At 44.1% G+C, this 14,311-nt stretch overlaps 1 protein-coding gene across 1 annotated transcript in view; it reads right to left on the reverse strand.

Moving 5' to 3' along the window:
* Positions 1–765: 765 nt before the first annotated feature.
* Positions 766–14,311, reverse strand: part of TNFAIP2 (TNF alpha induced protein 2) — a 28,158-nt gene continuing 14,612 nt past the window's right edge. Inside the window, exons 3-11 of the mRNA XM_019518522.1 lie at positions 12,048–12,162; positions 10,272–10,394; positions 8,962–9,062; positions 8,587–8,685; positions 7,075–7,198; positions 6,056–6,178; positions 4,516–4,671; positions 3,694–3,815; positions 766–3,061 (exon numbers count right to left, since the gene is read on the reverse strand). Of these exons, the coding sequence (XP_019374067.1) occupies positions 2,920–3,061; positions 3,694–3,815; positions 4,516–4,671; positions 6,056–6,178; positions 7,075–7,198; positions 8,587–8,685; positions 8,962–9,062; positions 10,272–10,394; positions 12,048–12,162 (1,105 nt within the window). The 3' untranslated portion in view covers positions 766–2,919. The remainder of the gene's footprint in view (positions 3,062–3,693; positions 3,816–4,515; positions 4,672–6,055; positions 6,179–7,074; positions 7,199–8,586; positions 8,686–8,961; positions 9,063–10,271; positions 10,395–12,047; positions 12,163–14,311) is intronic.

Below are 14,311 nucleotides of genomic sequence, written 5' to 3' on the forward strand. Positions count from 1 at the left end.
ACTGTCCCAAGTTACCTTCCACCTTCAGCCTAAACCTCCATGTTTGTGAACAGCAAGTCGAGGAGCTTCTCCATTTCTTGTTGACCTCTCTACTATCTGTACCAAAAAGTTCTTCCTAACACACTTTAAGAACTTGCTGGACTGCTTGTGTGCTGCAGTATTTGCCTCCCAGATGCCCTGATAATTAAAGTCCCCCATGAGAACCAGATCCTGTGATGTGAAAATTTCCTTCACTTTTTTTAAAGAAGGGCTGGTGGCCTAACAGATGCTACCATGACGTCCCCTATTGCTGCTCTTCCCTCTGACCTTTACCTAGAGGCTTTCCGCAGGCTCTCCTTCCACTTTGTACTGCACTTAAAAACATGTGTACACCTCCTTTTTCCTCCTCTTGTCCTACCATAAATTATACGCATCTATGACAGTCTTCCAGTACCTTTGTGAGGGATCACGTACATCAGTCTTGCTGTACACCCATATACCTATCATTTGAAATGCATAGATTTTTAATTACCTTATTTTTTCTGCAACATTGGCAATGTCCAGAAGCAATCTTGATTTGGGGGGGCTGGTGATTTGGTGGTTAAATGAGTGTAATTCCCCTTTTTAGTATCAACTAGTGTGGGAGTAGGATTTGGGTGTTTATATGCCAGTGAACCCACTATATGGTGAACTGTGCTTCGAACCAGTGTCTCCTGTTAATAGCATGAGAACATACATGTGTAACAAGGGTGATCGCATATAATAAGAATGAAATGTACTCTCAAACATTACTAACAGGCTTTTTTATTAATTATTTATCCTGCAGGAATGTCTAGAGGCCAACTAGGTTGGAATACACTCTGACAATCTCTGCTCCAAAGAGAAGCCAGGTTGAAGTGAACCTGGGTACAATATTACAATATGCTCTGACAATACAAACGCAGCTTTTTCTTATCTGTCTCCAGGCTGTACCGTCAATGTATTATGCACTTGAGCCTAAGAGCCTTCCAGGTGACAGTGCATTCTGAAAGTACTAAAAAGATCTAATACTTTATGGTTATACATACATAGGATACAGATAGTAAACACCATCAGAGGTATAACTCATCTACATGTTCAACACATTTAATACTGTTTAAATATAAACACTGCATGCAAAGATCTGCAGTGAAAGAGAAAATTAAAACAGGATGCTAAAATATACCAATGGTCTATATCTACTTATAGAAATATAGCCAGAGGCTTAGAAAGTAGAAACTAAAGTGCTGTGTATAAAAGGCCTGGTCACATTTTAAAATATTTTTACATGTATTTGCATACAAATACCACTGCATGGCTTGTGCAGTCATTATTAACCCACCCACTTTCCAGATGGGCTTTCTACTAAGATGCAAATCTTTAGGGAGGGGAAAGGATAAGAAGGGAAAGGGAAATGATTAAACCAGCTGAATTGTTTTGGCCATTAATTTGCTTGCCAGACAGTTGGGTTGTGACAACATACATGTATGTTTTCAAATCCAATCTGCCTTGGAGGGAGTGGGAGAAAGGGCAATGAATGGGAGACTTGTGTTGATGTGACTGGCCCTAATTCAGCTGAATACCTAAAGTGTGTGCTGAAGTCCCAGCCCAGCCCTGTAGACTGTTGAAGTCAATGGAGACTGAAACATGCTTTATTGACTAGGGAGGATATAAGTAAGTCATTAAATTCATTGCTAAGCTGGGGGGTCTTAAGAGGGTAAGAGGCACTGCAGTACATAACTAGCTATAGGCACCTAGCTCTATGTTAGTGGAGTGTAACTCAATGGAAAGAAAAAGATGAATAGAGTTAGCTATGATGCCAATCCCATATGGAATTCTAATGGCATTTCAGCATATCCTAATTTGCCAAGAAGGCTTAGATGGTCACACCTCACAGAGGTGAATGGGATGTGTGGGGGATAGTAAGTTTTTATACCCAACCTTTGGCTGAGTGCTGCTGTATGCCCAGGGAGGGTTTTCTGCAAGGCAGGCTAGCAGGGCAGCAGCTGCAGTTGATGCTGTGCTGGCCATCGCCTCACAGCTGGCAAGTGCAGGAACTTAGATTTTTTAAAAGCAAAATTGTGGGATGTGCAGTAAGGCCCTCAGCTCTCAAAAGTTTTACCACTTTGGGCTGTGACCTACTTTCCATAATACCTAGGCACTTCTTCAAAGTGAAGGCTTTGGCTGTTTCACAAAGAAAAGAATATTCTGTGTTTGAAAGCTTGTCTAAATCTATCCCAGTCATGCAGTGGTTTCAATAAGACATCATGCATGAGAATCCTAGTCTTAGATGAGCTGTTTCTGTAGACCATCCTGATGGCAGCCTTGGGTCCTCTCCAGACTCTTCCTCACACCCTAATGTAATGGATGGAGGAGCTGCTAAGTAAAAACGCTAGCAGATGCCTACACGGCATGCTCTGAAATGATTCTCCAGTTGCTTTATATTTTGCTTGTTTATTTTCCCCCCAAAGATTAACGAAGTGCTTCATCCTCCGTAGGGACAAGCCATGGGTCAAAGTGCTTTGCAGACGTTGGCTGATTCATTAGCTATGATTCCCTAGCACTGCCATGAGGTCTTTAATGTGCCCACCTTCTAGATGGGCTGACAGTGGCATGAAGGCTTGTGCCCTAGACTTCAGAGGGAGCCAGTGTCTGGTTTAGGAATCCTCCATCTGTTCAGAGCACTGGGTTCTGTCTTCTCCTATCTGTACACAGAGCAGGCCAGTTGCCATCAGGACTCCTGTGGCAGATTGACAAAAAGGGCTTTATGTATATTACATTTTCCTACAGAAAAATGCTGCTGCACATACTTGTGTGACAGCGTGGGACCAAAGGACTTCTGCCTCCCACACTTGAGTAGCAACTCCTACTATCTTAGCACACAGTCCTGTGCAGAAAGAGTGCCACAGGCAGGACTGAAGCCTAGGACACCTTTATAGCTGAAAAAAGTGGTGTACGGGAAGTGGTTGGTGCTGCACTCTGATCCAAGTAGCTCTGGATGCTTTTGACTTCGCTGTTGGTCAAGTTTCCCTTGATGTACAAGATGGCAGCAAGGTGCTTTTTGCTATTGGACACAAAGTAAGAGATATTAGAGAAGAGGCTACATCTCAATAGGATCTTCCCATGGCCCTCATCTGGGTGCTTTAGTCAATGGCTGTGTTTGTGTGTGGGGCGGGATCAGGGAGGCAGTGGCCAACGTGCTATTATCTCAGTTCTATGGATGGGACCTGAGGCACAGGGTGACCAGTGCCTAAGCATCAATAGAAATTAATCATTTAAGTGCCTTTAAGGACCCAAGTCTAAAGATATGTTGCTATCTCTTATGCTGTTGAGAACATACCCACTTGCTTCCACACTGCATGCTGCAAAGTGGAAATGAGGGAGTGAAGCTTCCCTGATGGTGCTTCCCGACTCCCCTCTGTGCTCTGAAGCATACCAGAGATGGAGTGTGAGCATGGCAGTGAGGGGTGTTCCTAGATGGCTTTGCTAGGTTTGGTGCACATGAAGAGAGCATAAGTGAGTGGGTCTGGGAGACTCCTCAGTGATCAGACAGGAAATCTGTGGGGGAGCAGATAACTAAATCTAGTCTCCCAGGCCTTGGCCAAGGAAAATGGTGTGTGCAGACCAAGGAAGCCACTGTTCCTCTAGCACTATAAAGTCTATTAGTATTTCCAAATACTATCTGGTTCCTCTCACCTAATATCCGGGTATGTTTTAGCAAGCATAGCAACTTCGATTTTTGTGGCGCTTGAGTCTTGCAGTCGGATTATTTCTGCCAGTTTGGGCAGTGCAGAGTCCAGCCACGTGGCTGCAGATCCCTATCAGAAAAGGAATAAGACAAAACAGTCAGTAATCCAGGCCTGCTGTGATTACAGAGCCTCCTCTGGGCTCTTGAAGGGGAGGGGAGGCTGCTCCATGAACTTTGCTTAGTAACATTCCAGCTCACTGTTTTGGATGCAATTTGGCCAGTGTATAACGATTAAATGATGATGAAAAATGATGCTCAGAGTTTCTAGAATATATTCTAATTGGGGTTGGGCCCTGGACAGACTGGTGGAAATAGACTGAGTAGGATGTATTTTTAAAACCTTTCAAAAGCCTACTTCTAAAAGCCTTGTCTGTAGTAAAATGTGCAGTTTGATTTGCTCCAGCTGTGGGTTCTTTCTGCTACATCCAGTGAGTTGTGGAAAAGGTTTTGGAGAACTAACAACAGTCCCTTTCTCAACTACCTAATCTACTTGTTGGCTTTGCGTATGTACAATGACTTCATTTGCTTGGCAGTTGCCTGCTGTCTCCCATCCTTAGATGTATGCCTGTTTCTGAGACCTTTCCCCCATCTATCCAGACAAGAGCCCCAAGTAGACCTGCTTTCCAGCTGCTGAAAGACTTGCTGCATTTAGCAACCCCTTGAAAAACTAACCACTGTTTGAAGGCATATGCCAGATGCTCAGGATAGTCTGAAAGGAACAGGTTCAGAAGTTAAGTGCCAGCACTGATGTGGTGAGCAATCACACCTACGTTTTTTGTGCAGAAAGTCTGCAAGAGGGAGGCATCATTTGTAATGCATTTTGCCAAGTTTTGCTGAAGTTCTGGAGTTTTCAGGGTGACTCTCTTCTTCATTAGCCTTACGATGTACTCTCTAACCAGGTGAACGTGAATCTTCTCCATAATGCCCTGTTAGGGAGGGAAACGTTAATCAGCTTATTAGGGTTGTATGTCCAGAAAAGTGTAATGATGCATAAAACATGGGAACAAACCTGCCCTACAGCTGGGCAAGGAGCTTCCACCCATCCCACTAGCACTTGACTGTAATGGTGTAACACCTGCCTCTGTAGCCCCTCTCCTGTTTTATGTCTGAGCCCAATGGGAAATGGTGGATATAGGAGGGTGGGTGAGGTGCACAGTTTCCAGGTTTGGAGCATGAGTGGGAGTGGGTGGGTGAGGCATGCTTGGGAGAGCACAAATATTGGGACCCCCACAAGAAAAATCAGGAAGTGGTAGAGAGAGGCAGTAACCAGGGGCAAATTGACATAGGCCATCAGGGGCATTGTGGGTGAGTAAAGGAAAAGGTTGCTTATAACTTCTTGCATAACATCAGAAGGATGTTACATTGTGCGTGTGGACTGAGGGCAGTGTGGCCCCCGGCCTGTGAAATCTGCCACCACAAATTCCTACTCTTGTTTCTGTCAAGGAAGCCCAGGGACTTCAGTAGCATGGACCTTCTCATTTGCCTCTGCCTCAGACCGGCACCAGAGGCGTGTCCGACATTGTACACAATGGGGCTTTCCTAACGAGCAAACGTGTTGGAATTGGCTCTATTTCCAGAATGGTAATTTCGCACTGAGAAAATGGGACACTTGGAAATTACCTATAAATGGTATGTGAAGGGTGGCAATATCCCCAGGAAACAGGAAGCTGTCTTATTTCCACCTATTTCGCTCTCTGATTACATGAGTTACAGAGTACATTTAGATTACTAAAAATATAATTGCAGGATATTTGGACCTCTTTGTGGAGACTTTCTATTGGCTTTAGGATGTTTGCTGTAGAAACACTAGAAATCTGGATTTGGTCCCACATGTTAACTCAGATGTACCCGAGACTGAAATTTTGCAACAGCTAGGCTTCTGGTAAAATGGAGTTCGCATCTGTGCAGGTCTTCTTGGGCTGAAGGGACGGACAGCCAAAATCCTGTCGTAGAGAATGCCTTATTTTGGAGAGTTGTCATAATATTGATTCCTATCTAGCTCCTCATTCCCGTTCTCAATGCTAAATTAACTGTATAAATGAGCTATGCAACTGCCTTTGGAGAAGAGCAGGCTCAGGTCATGGCTGTATGGGGATAGTCTGAATTAAACTTCAAAGGATTCCCTCCTATGGGAAGAGATGTTTGTAGCTGGGAAAGCTCATTGATCTAAATAGGGTGATGTTGGCACAGGAAAGAGGCATGTCCAGTCACCTGCCAAAGTGAGAAGTACGTGCATCTCTCAAGTGGTTCCTAGCCAAAGAGCTAGGTTCAGGTTTTCTAGACTTGTTCCACTGTTTCCCTGCAACTTACCTTATAGAAAGGGTCTCGAAGAGTGTGGAATTGCAAAAGGGAACTGCTGGTGGTTTTGAGGATCTCCTCCATGATACCTTCGGTGCAAGCCCACTTATTTTGGGTAAACTTTTTAAACAGAGGCTGAAGAAAGAAAAAGTCTGGTCAGCTTCTACAAAGCAAAACTGAAGCGCAAGTATATTCAGAGATTAAAATTTCATACAGCCACGCAAATGTGTGTGATCCTATATGAAGAACTTGAAGATGCCCTGCTAAAGGAGGGAAAGAGTGAATTATGGGTCCCCCTCTTGCCCCTCACCCCTCCACTCCTTAACATTTTATAATGATGAGGACAGGTGGCCTGAAATGCTTTAATAAAAGATCCCTTTTCTGTTTCCATTTTTAATGAGATTTTCATGTCCTGTCTTCTCCAGTGACATCACAAGATGCAAGGGAAGGGAAGCTAGGCAATTATGGGAATAAATTTTTGGTTGTATTTAATCTCAAAACAAAATAGAAAAAATGGCGTTAACTAACATATCAAATAATGAGCACTGAGAAAGGGAGCCTAGGATAAAGGAAAAATACTCTGTCCTTTCATTAAGGTGCGAGTCCACGTAAACATCCTCAAGAGCTCCCAAGAAGCTCTCCTGAAAAAAGGCAAACTTTTCGATTTTTCTATTGCAAAATTTCCCATATAGAGAAATCAACTTCAGGGGTACTAGTCTCTTGGATAAAAACAGCAAGATGATGCACTCAACCATGTATATATTACTGAGGTGATGATACTGATGAGATGGATGAAGCTGTAAGTTTGGGTTGCCACAGATGGTGGAATACAATTCAGGGTTGTCATGTATGTTTTTTTTTCCCCTTTTGTTTTTCTGAATGCAAGACCATGGAATTTCTTTTAAAAAATTGTGTTGAACTTTTATTGATTTTTATTTTTGCCTTAAATCTATTAAAACTCTTTCCCTCTATAAAAACCTGCCACATATGAGATATATTATAAACATGAATTTTCTAGTCATATGTCATACCTTTAATTCCAGAAACAAATCTTGAAGCAGTACATTATAAGCACTGTTCTCAATTTCATTAAGTGTGGTGAGAATACTAGCTTTTGTATCATCTGGTGTGGATACAGTTTTCTCAGCGTGGGTTCTGAAACAAATGTCCACAGGTTAAGAATAATGTATTGCACACTTTTCCCACTAGCATTTCTGTTTTGTATTTTAAAGTTTCAGAAAATAAAATTCAGCACCAGGACATTACATTTTAGGTAGAGATCCAAATGTTATCTAGAATTTTAAGTGGTTTTCATGTCCTAGGGTAGAAGTGATATCAGTGTTATTTGGAAGGGTTGCTGAGTGGCTTGTACTATGAGATCACTTTAATATCAGTCTGTCTGGAAGTTGTCCTATCTGTGGTTATTTGAAGCATGTACAAATAATTGCTGCCTATATAAACAACAAAGCCACAACCTGGCACCCAGCCAGTAATGACCGAGTCCTGTAGAGGCCAAATTGACACAGGAATACATGGGAGCCAGTTAGCGTCAAAATCCATCCTTCCTTGCATGCATGGCAATGGTTCTCTCCGTAAGAGATTTTGAGTGAGCTGGGCTATAGTGAGGTCAGAAGTGTACACAGGGCAGACGCATGACCACTGATGCACATGAAATGGAGGGTAGCAGCAGGTCAGATCTTCTGCTTGCTCCTATACTGGAGAGGGGAGTTGGTGGCTTCATGTTAGGCTGTAGGATTCTGTTCCTTGACCTCTACGACTTTTGAATACATGGTTTTTACTCAGGCTGTGAACTCGCATCTGGATTTTGTTTTCCTTCAAATATGTTATTAAAATACCACAGTACATGACCCCCTGCCAGGGAAACTTCTGTAGCAGAATGCTGATGGAGAGCTGCACTGCCTGGTCAGAGAAAAATACAGTTGTGGAAACTGTCCAAATAGCATGAATTGCCCTATTCCTAGGTTAAATCCACAAAACACTGTGGGATTTCCCCAACCATGTACCTGTTCTACCAATGGCTACATGAACTAGGTGACTTGCCAGTGATCAGTCAGCGTAAGAGCCAGGTGTGGAACCCGGGGGTCCTGGCCCCAAAGCTTTCCTTTAACAAGGAGGCAGAACTTCTGTTCAATGAGAGGAACACTTGAATCTTGGGGGAAACAAGATTATTAGTTGTAACTAGTTTATTAGTTGAAGATTAATGAAGAAATCATTAGTTGAAAGTCTCAGGGTGGGATTTTCTGCTGCTGTATGAATGACTTCTATGGTGCTATGATGATTTATACTAGCTACAAGTCTCTCTTGGGTTACAAATAGGAAAGCATGTAGTAATGTTCAATCAGACATTTTGGATACCCGGTATTGGAAGTTGCTCTGTTCGAATATCATTTTAAATTCATAGAAAAATATGGACTACAGTTAAGGGTACATTTGATATACCCTTAGTTGGTATATTTACTTCTACAGGCTTAAGTCATATTATTCATTAAAAAGCTTAAACAAGGCAGTTGATTCTTACTTACCTAAAACTTGCACAGTTATTCACATTTGCGATTATTGTTTCCTTGAAATATCTGTGCTGTCTGTTTTTCTCTTTAAATTCTTCTAAAGCCTTCTTATAGCTAAAGAGAAGATTAAGAAGAAATAATGATTAGTAACTTAGCTAACTGATACCAATGTTACTCTGCTGCAATGTCTTTCAAACTGGCTTTTGGGTTGGGTACCCCTTTTATAAGTTTTCTTCCTTCTCTACTTATCTTTCTCATTTTCTCTTCTGCTCTCATATTCCTTCTTCCCATGTACCTACAAGGTGACTGTCGTATACCCCCTAGGGTTTCATGTTATCCCAGTTCAAGAACCGCTGATCAAGTGTCCTTCTGACACCTGTCTTACCGCACCTTTTCAAGAAAGTTGACAGCTCCACCAACAGTATGACTGAGGCTTGCTTGCCCAGGTCAGGGGTTATTTCCTCAGCTCGTTTTTGTCCTCCATGGATAGTCTAAGGAACAAGAATTAAACAACTTCAGATGTCTAAGGGTCCAAACAGACAGGTAAACTGCTAAGGCAGTTGGAGCTATTTTCATTATAGTTTGCAGTATCAACCAAGATGAGGGGCCCACTGCACTAGGTTCTGCTCAAGCGCAGGTAAGAGACACCTGTGCAAGATCTTTGGAGCAGGAACTAAGTAGATAAGATTGCCTGGAGTTAGGAAAAGGAGCAGATGCCCCAGAAGGTGAAATGGCTTCTTACAGTCTCAAAGGAGACCTGTGTCCTATTTGTACCTGTCCTGAATCCAGGGTCAAGCATCCATAGACTGAACCCCACATCTCCCCAGCAGTACACAAGGGGACTGTGCTTATTTGGGACACTAAAGCTAATTGTTATCTCTGATTTCCAATCAAGAGGAATAAGACATTAAACAGAAATTTTGTTGTAGGGGAGGCCTGGATACAGCCCTTCTATTTTTTGCCAAGCGCCAGGTGATTTTTGTTTAAAAATCTAACCCTAGCATAAAACCAAAGAATTGCATTTACAGACAACCCCCCCCCCCCGACTAATTTAAGAAGGATGGGAAGTGAGGGGGTGGGGAGAGAGTGGGGGATACTGTTTGCGAAAAGAAGATGGGGGATCAGAGTAATCTGTCTAAATAAAATTTATGAAACTTAATGAGACCCAACAACAAACAACTGTCCCTTTGCCCATGTGTCTGGAAGAGGTGTTTTTTTTCTGCTTTCTCCAATGTAATACTGATACTGAGGGTTTGGTTTTGTTTTGCTTAAGAGTACAGAAGGGTGAGATTTCCCTTCACCACAGTGGAGATGTTTTTTCCAAGGCTGCAGAGCAGGAGGTACTGGATCAGCCCAAAGAATCAGCTACTCTTACTAAAGTCAGAGGATCCTAGTGGATAGGACTTGAGCCTTAGGTTCAGTCTAGGGTCTGATTTCATCTAACTTTGGAAAATCAGTTAGCCTTCCTGTACCTTATGTGACTCTTTGTGAGGCTAAATCTATTTAATTAACAAATGCTCAGTAATTGGCGTAATGAAAGTGGTAAGTAGCTCTATAAATTTTCCATTGCATTAGTTTGTTTTCTGTTTATGTGGCTAGCTGGAGCATTTTTAATGGGTTGTGCAAACTCTGATACAAGCACAGTTTAATTATTTTTAATATTTACGGGCTCATTTAAAAATACAGTGCATTTTTATTACCTGGAGGACGTGGAAGTCTAATTCATTATGAAAATATTTCTCAGGTTTCTCTGGTTCTTTCTCTTCTGTCCATCTTCTGATTTCTAATTCCAAAGTCTTGCCCAACCAGTTCTTGACAGTAGCCTTTAGAAAACCAAAAAAACCCAGCAACATTTACCATAAACTGAACAAACAATTCCTATTGCACTCATTTTCTCTGGGCTAGAATTTACACAGCGGCCACACTATTTGTCTAGACATTGACACCAGACCCCACAGGGAGCTCAAGACCATGTCAAAAGAATCTCTCCCCTACTCAGAGCTCCAACTTTTCAAATATTTTAAAAACAACAATTTCTTTAAAATGGACCTGCCAGACACCTGGTAGGTGTGTCGGTCACTGCCATGGGCAGCATGAGAGCTTCACTTTTTGGGGTTCTGGAGGTGGCAGCATTTCTTTCACTTCATCTCAGATCACCAAATCTGAGGACCAAATCGTGCTCCATGCCAGTTGCATACTGAATTGAGATGTTCGTGTGTAAAGGCCATATGTGACCCTTTGGGTCCAGTCCTGAGTCAGGATCACATTATCTTCTGTTACCAGCTCAAAAGCAGTAGTGTAACTAAGGGAGGGGTGAGCACAACCCCAGCCTTGGGTGCTGACCTGGGGGGGATATGGCAGGGGAACAAAAATTAGCAGCCATTGCCACTGCTTTCCTGGCTGCCATGCCACTGCTGGGTGCAGAGCTGAGCAGTTGCTCCTCTGCTTGAAAGACGGATCAGCCAGAATACCCTGAGGTTCTTTGGCGTTTCTAGTGAGAGCTCCCCTGAGGGAGAGAGATGAAGTACTGCTCCTAATTCCCAGGGGCCACAGGTAACAGAAGCTCCTCATGACCCTTCAGTCCTTACGCTCCCCTCCTTCAAGGCAGCACACGAGTTAACGCTGTGTTGTTTGTCGGCATATTTCCCCCTGCCCAGATGTCAGACCACAGGGAGACATGGACTGCACAGAATGGCTGCATCTGGGCTCTGATGTGTCTTGCTCTTGAGATGCAAGTTGGATAGTTGCAGAGACTGCCGCCCCCCCAACTGCCGTTGTGCTGTTTACTCAGACGTAGCTCATTGCTCCCAGCTGGACGTGATTATAGCTCAGAACTCCAGACCCAGCTCTCTCTACTTGCACCCTTTCAAGAACCGCAGCCCAGCATTTCTGATGCAGCAACGGCACTAAATTCTGTGCACACTGTACAAACAAATCCAGAAAAGTTCCTTCTGTCTTTTATGTCTGTGCAACAGGAAGTTGTTCAGAGCACCAGAGGGTCAAACTTTCAAAGTCAGGCCTACAGAATTGCATGGACATGATTCGTCTCTCACCTGGAGGTGCACACCAGCAGTCCCTTCCTGGGAGCTATACTGGACATGCCCATCTTTGCATGCTTAACTGATCACTGGACCCCCTAAAGATCTTTGGGGGTATGCAGGGTTTTTTTCTCTGAGCATACCATTTTATTTCTAGGATGATCACTGTTTTTTGAACAATACCCTTCCTCCCCCAAAGTCAGTATATGAACTTGTGTGAAGGCCATAGCAGTATTCTGTAGGTCAGTGGGTTTGAGGAAAGAGGAAAGACTATCCATTTACTGCCAGGGAAATTGGGCAAACGTGAGCTTGAAGTATACAGACAACTACAAGGGCAGCAAAATAACATGCAGCTGCTGTGCCATTGAGAAGGCAGCTTCATGAAGGAATGATACAGATATAAGAAAGGTAGGGAGACCTCCAGGAACAGGCTCTCACCATTTCGTTGCACAAGTATTTAGCTTCTAGCTGTTTGATTTGTTTTGCTGGCAAAAGGCTTCCAAGTTTAGCTCCTTCCAAGTCATTCTTCAGAATGGGATTTTTGATGATGTCACTGGAATGACAGAAACACCAAACAATTGCATTTCTCAGGATAAGCTTAATTCAAGACAGCTGCTTACATAACATTTCCGGAAGAAAGCAGTAAAAGCCAAGATAAAACTTCATTGCCCTTAAATCCCAGCATGGTAGGGAAGAAAGGAAGCAACGGCCAGGCTGCACAGCCCAAGTCTCTCCTCCTAGCTTGTTTATGCCACTAAACAACTGGGTGAAGTTGGCATGGCCTGCCATGGGAATTTGAACAGGGCATAAATGTTCTTTTTCCACTGGAGCCAGAGGCTGAGTTGACTGCCGCTACTGGAGGTCTGCTGGGATAGGGGAATTTAAACCCATTCTTGTTCAGCAGCTGGGCAGCCTGTGACGCTGGCATTTAGCCACGACAAGATATCTGGAAAATGCTTAAGAGCTTCAGTAACTAAATGGCTACTTTTAAGGCAGGGGTGGGCAAAATGAGGCCTGCCAAGCCATTCTATCCAGCCCATGGGGCCCCTAAAAATTTAGAAAATTAATATTTATCTGCCCCTCGATGCGATCCTTGATGGCTTGCCAAAACTCAGTAAACGGCCCTCTGCCTGACAGAATTGCTCACCCCTGTTTTAAGGCCTCCTGTTCTGCTATCACTAGGGTAGCCATATCATTTTTAAGGAAATCCAGGACACTGTCCCTGCCCCAGGCAGGAGAAGCAGTGTTCAGTCCAGACCACCACCCGTTTCCAGCCACTGCTCAGGACCAGCCAGGCTGGAAGTACAGGCAGCATAGCACTAATCCAGGACTCATTTCCATTTTCACTAACCAGCCAGGATGGCGTATGAAATCTGGGACCATCACTGGCAAACTGGGATGAATAGTCACCCTAGCTATCGTCGTCCCCTCAAAATGCTTGCTGAAGTAGGCACTGGAGGCGTGATCCGAAGTGGAATTCCCCTATTGTTCTGGCTTAAAACTGCATGACTTTGCTATGAAAGAGGTGACATTCATGTGAGCCTGGGACTGGACTTGGAAACTAGACTCACCCCTCTGACCCACAGCGAATAAATCCAGCAGTTGCCCAACCTCCGTGTTTCCAGACGACGCAGCAATTCTGAAACACTTTCCTATCCTAGCAATAATGCACGGGTTGACTGCATGCGCTGTTACAAAGGTCAGGCCAGATCTTGGTACAGCACAGCTGTCAGAAAGCCTTTGTCACCTTTATGCCCCCTTGATCCCAGGCTGCTGAGTTTTTAACTGGGTCAAGGGGTAACATCCCTGAAGGAGCTGCTCTGATACCGAAGGGATTGTCAGAGCACGGCAGCGCGCCTCCTGCTTCGCTTGGTGTTTTGGCTGGTTGGGGTGGGAGCGGTCAGAGGAAGCCGGGGAAGCCCTTGGTACTGGAACTGGGGGTGCCAGAGTAGATATTAGAAAAGTCACTTAGTGATTTACACGTGAATAACATCCAGCAATGATCAGCCGCCTCGTTTAGCTGACTAGAGAGATCTACTGCACGGGCTACTTCGGATGCTTATGTATGTGTCAGGAACTCAACACAGGTGAAAACCGAATTAAGTACAACTGGTGCACAGTTAGCTAAACTGGGGAAAGCCAAGACTGATGAAATAATGGAAAATGTGACCCCCCCTCCCCACCCCCAGAGGCATTCCTGTCATGCTTCCTTTCTTTGAAAATTATATTCTGCTTTGAGACAAAAAGCCCAGCAATGATTATGACCACAACCCCTCCATATTTCCTCCTCTTTCTTTGCTTCTCCTATTCAATACATGCACATCTATGTGCTATACACATTTTCCTGAGCAGGGACCAGATCAGCCCCCCCACTGGGCCCCCCTCAGGCCCCAGGGGAGGCACACCCAGGCCAAGGGTCAGTGAGGATCTAGTCAGGGAACTTCTGGAGGGACTGGATGTATTTAAATCAGCTGGTCCGGACGATCTCCACCCCAGAGTGCTGAGGGAATTGGCTGAGGTCCTTGCGGGACCCCGGCACGGCTTTACGAGCGCTCGTGGTGCTCTGGTGTGGTGCCAGAGGACTGGAAGAGGGCCAATGTGGTTCCCATCTTCAAAAAAGGGAGGAAGGAGGACCCAGGGAACTATAGGCCAGTTAGTCTTACTTCAATCCTGGGCAAGCTTTTTGAGAAAATTATTCTGGC

Source organism: Gavialis gangeticus, unplaced genomic scaffold (assembly GCF_001723915.1).
Source record: "Gavialis gangeticus isolate Ggan-Ray unplaced genomic scaffold, GavGan_comp1, whole genome shotgun sequence".
NCBI classification, from domain to species: Eukaryota; Metazoa; Chordata; order Crocodylia; family Gavialidae; genus Gavialis; species Gavialis gangeticus.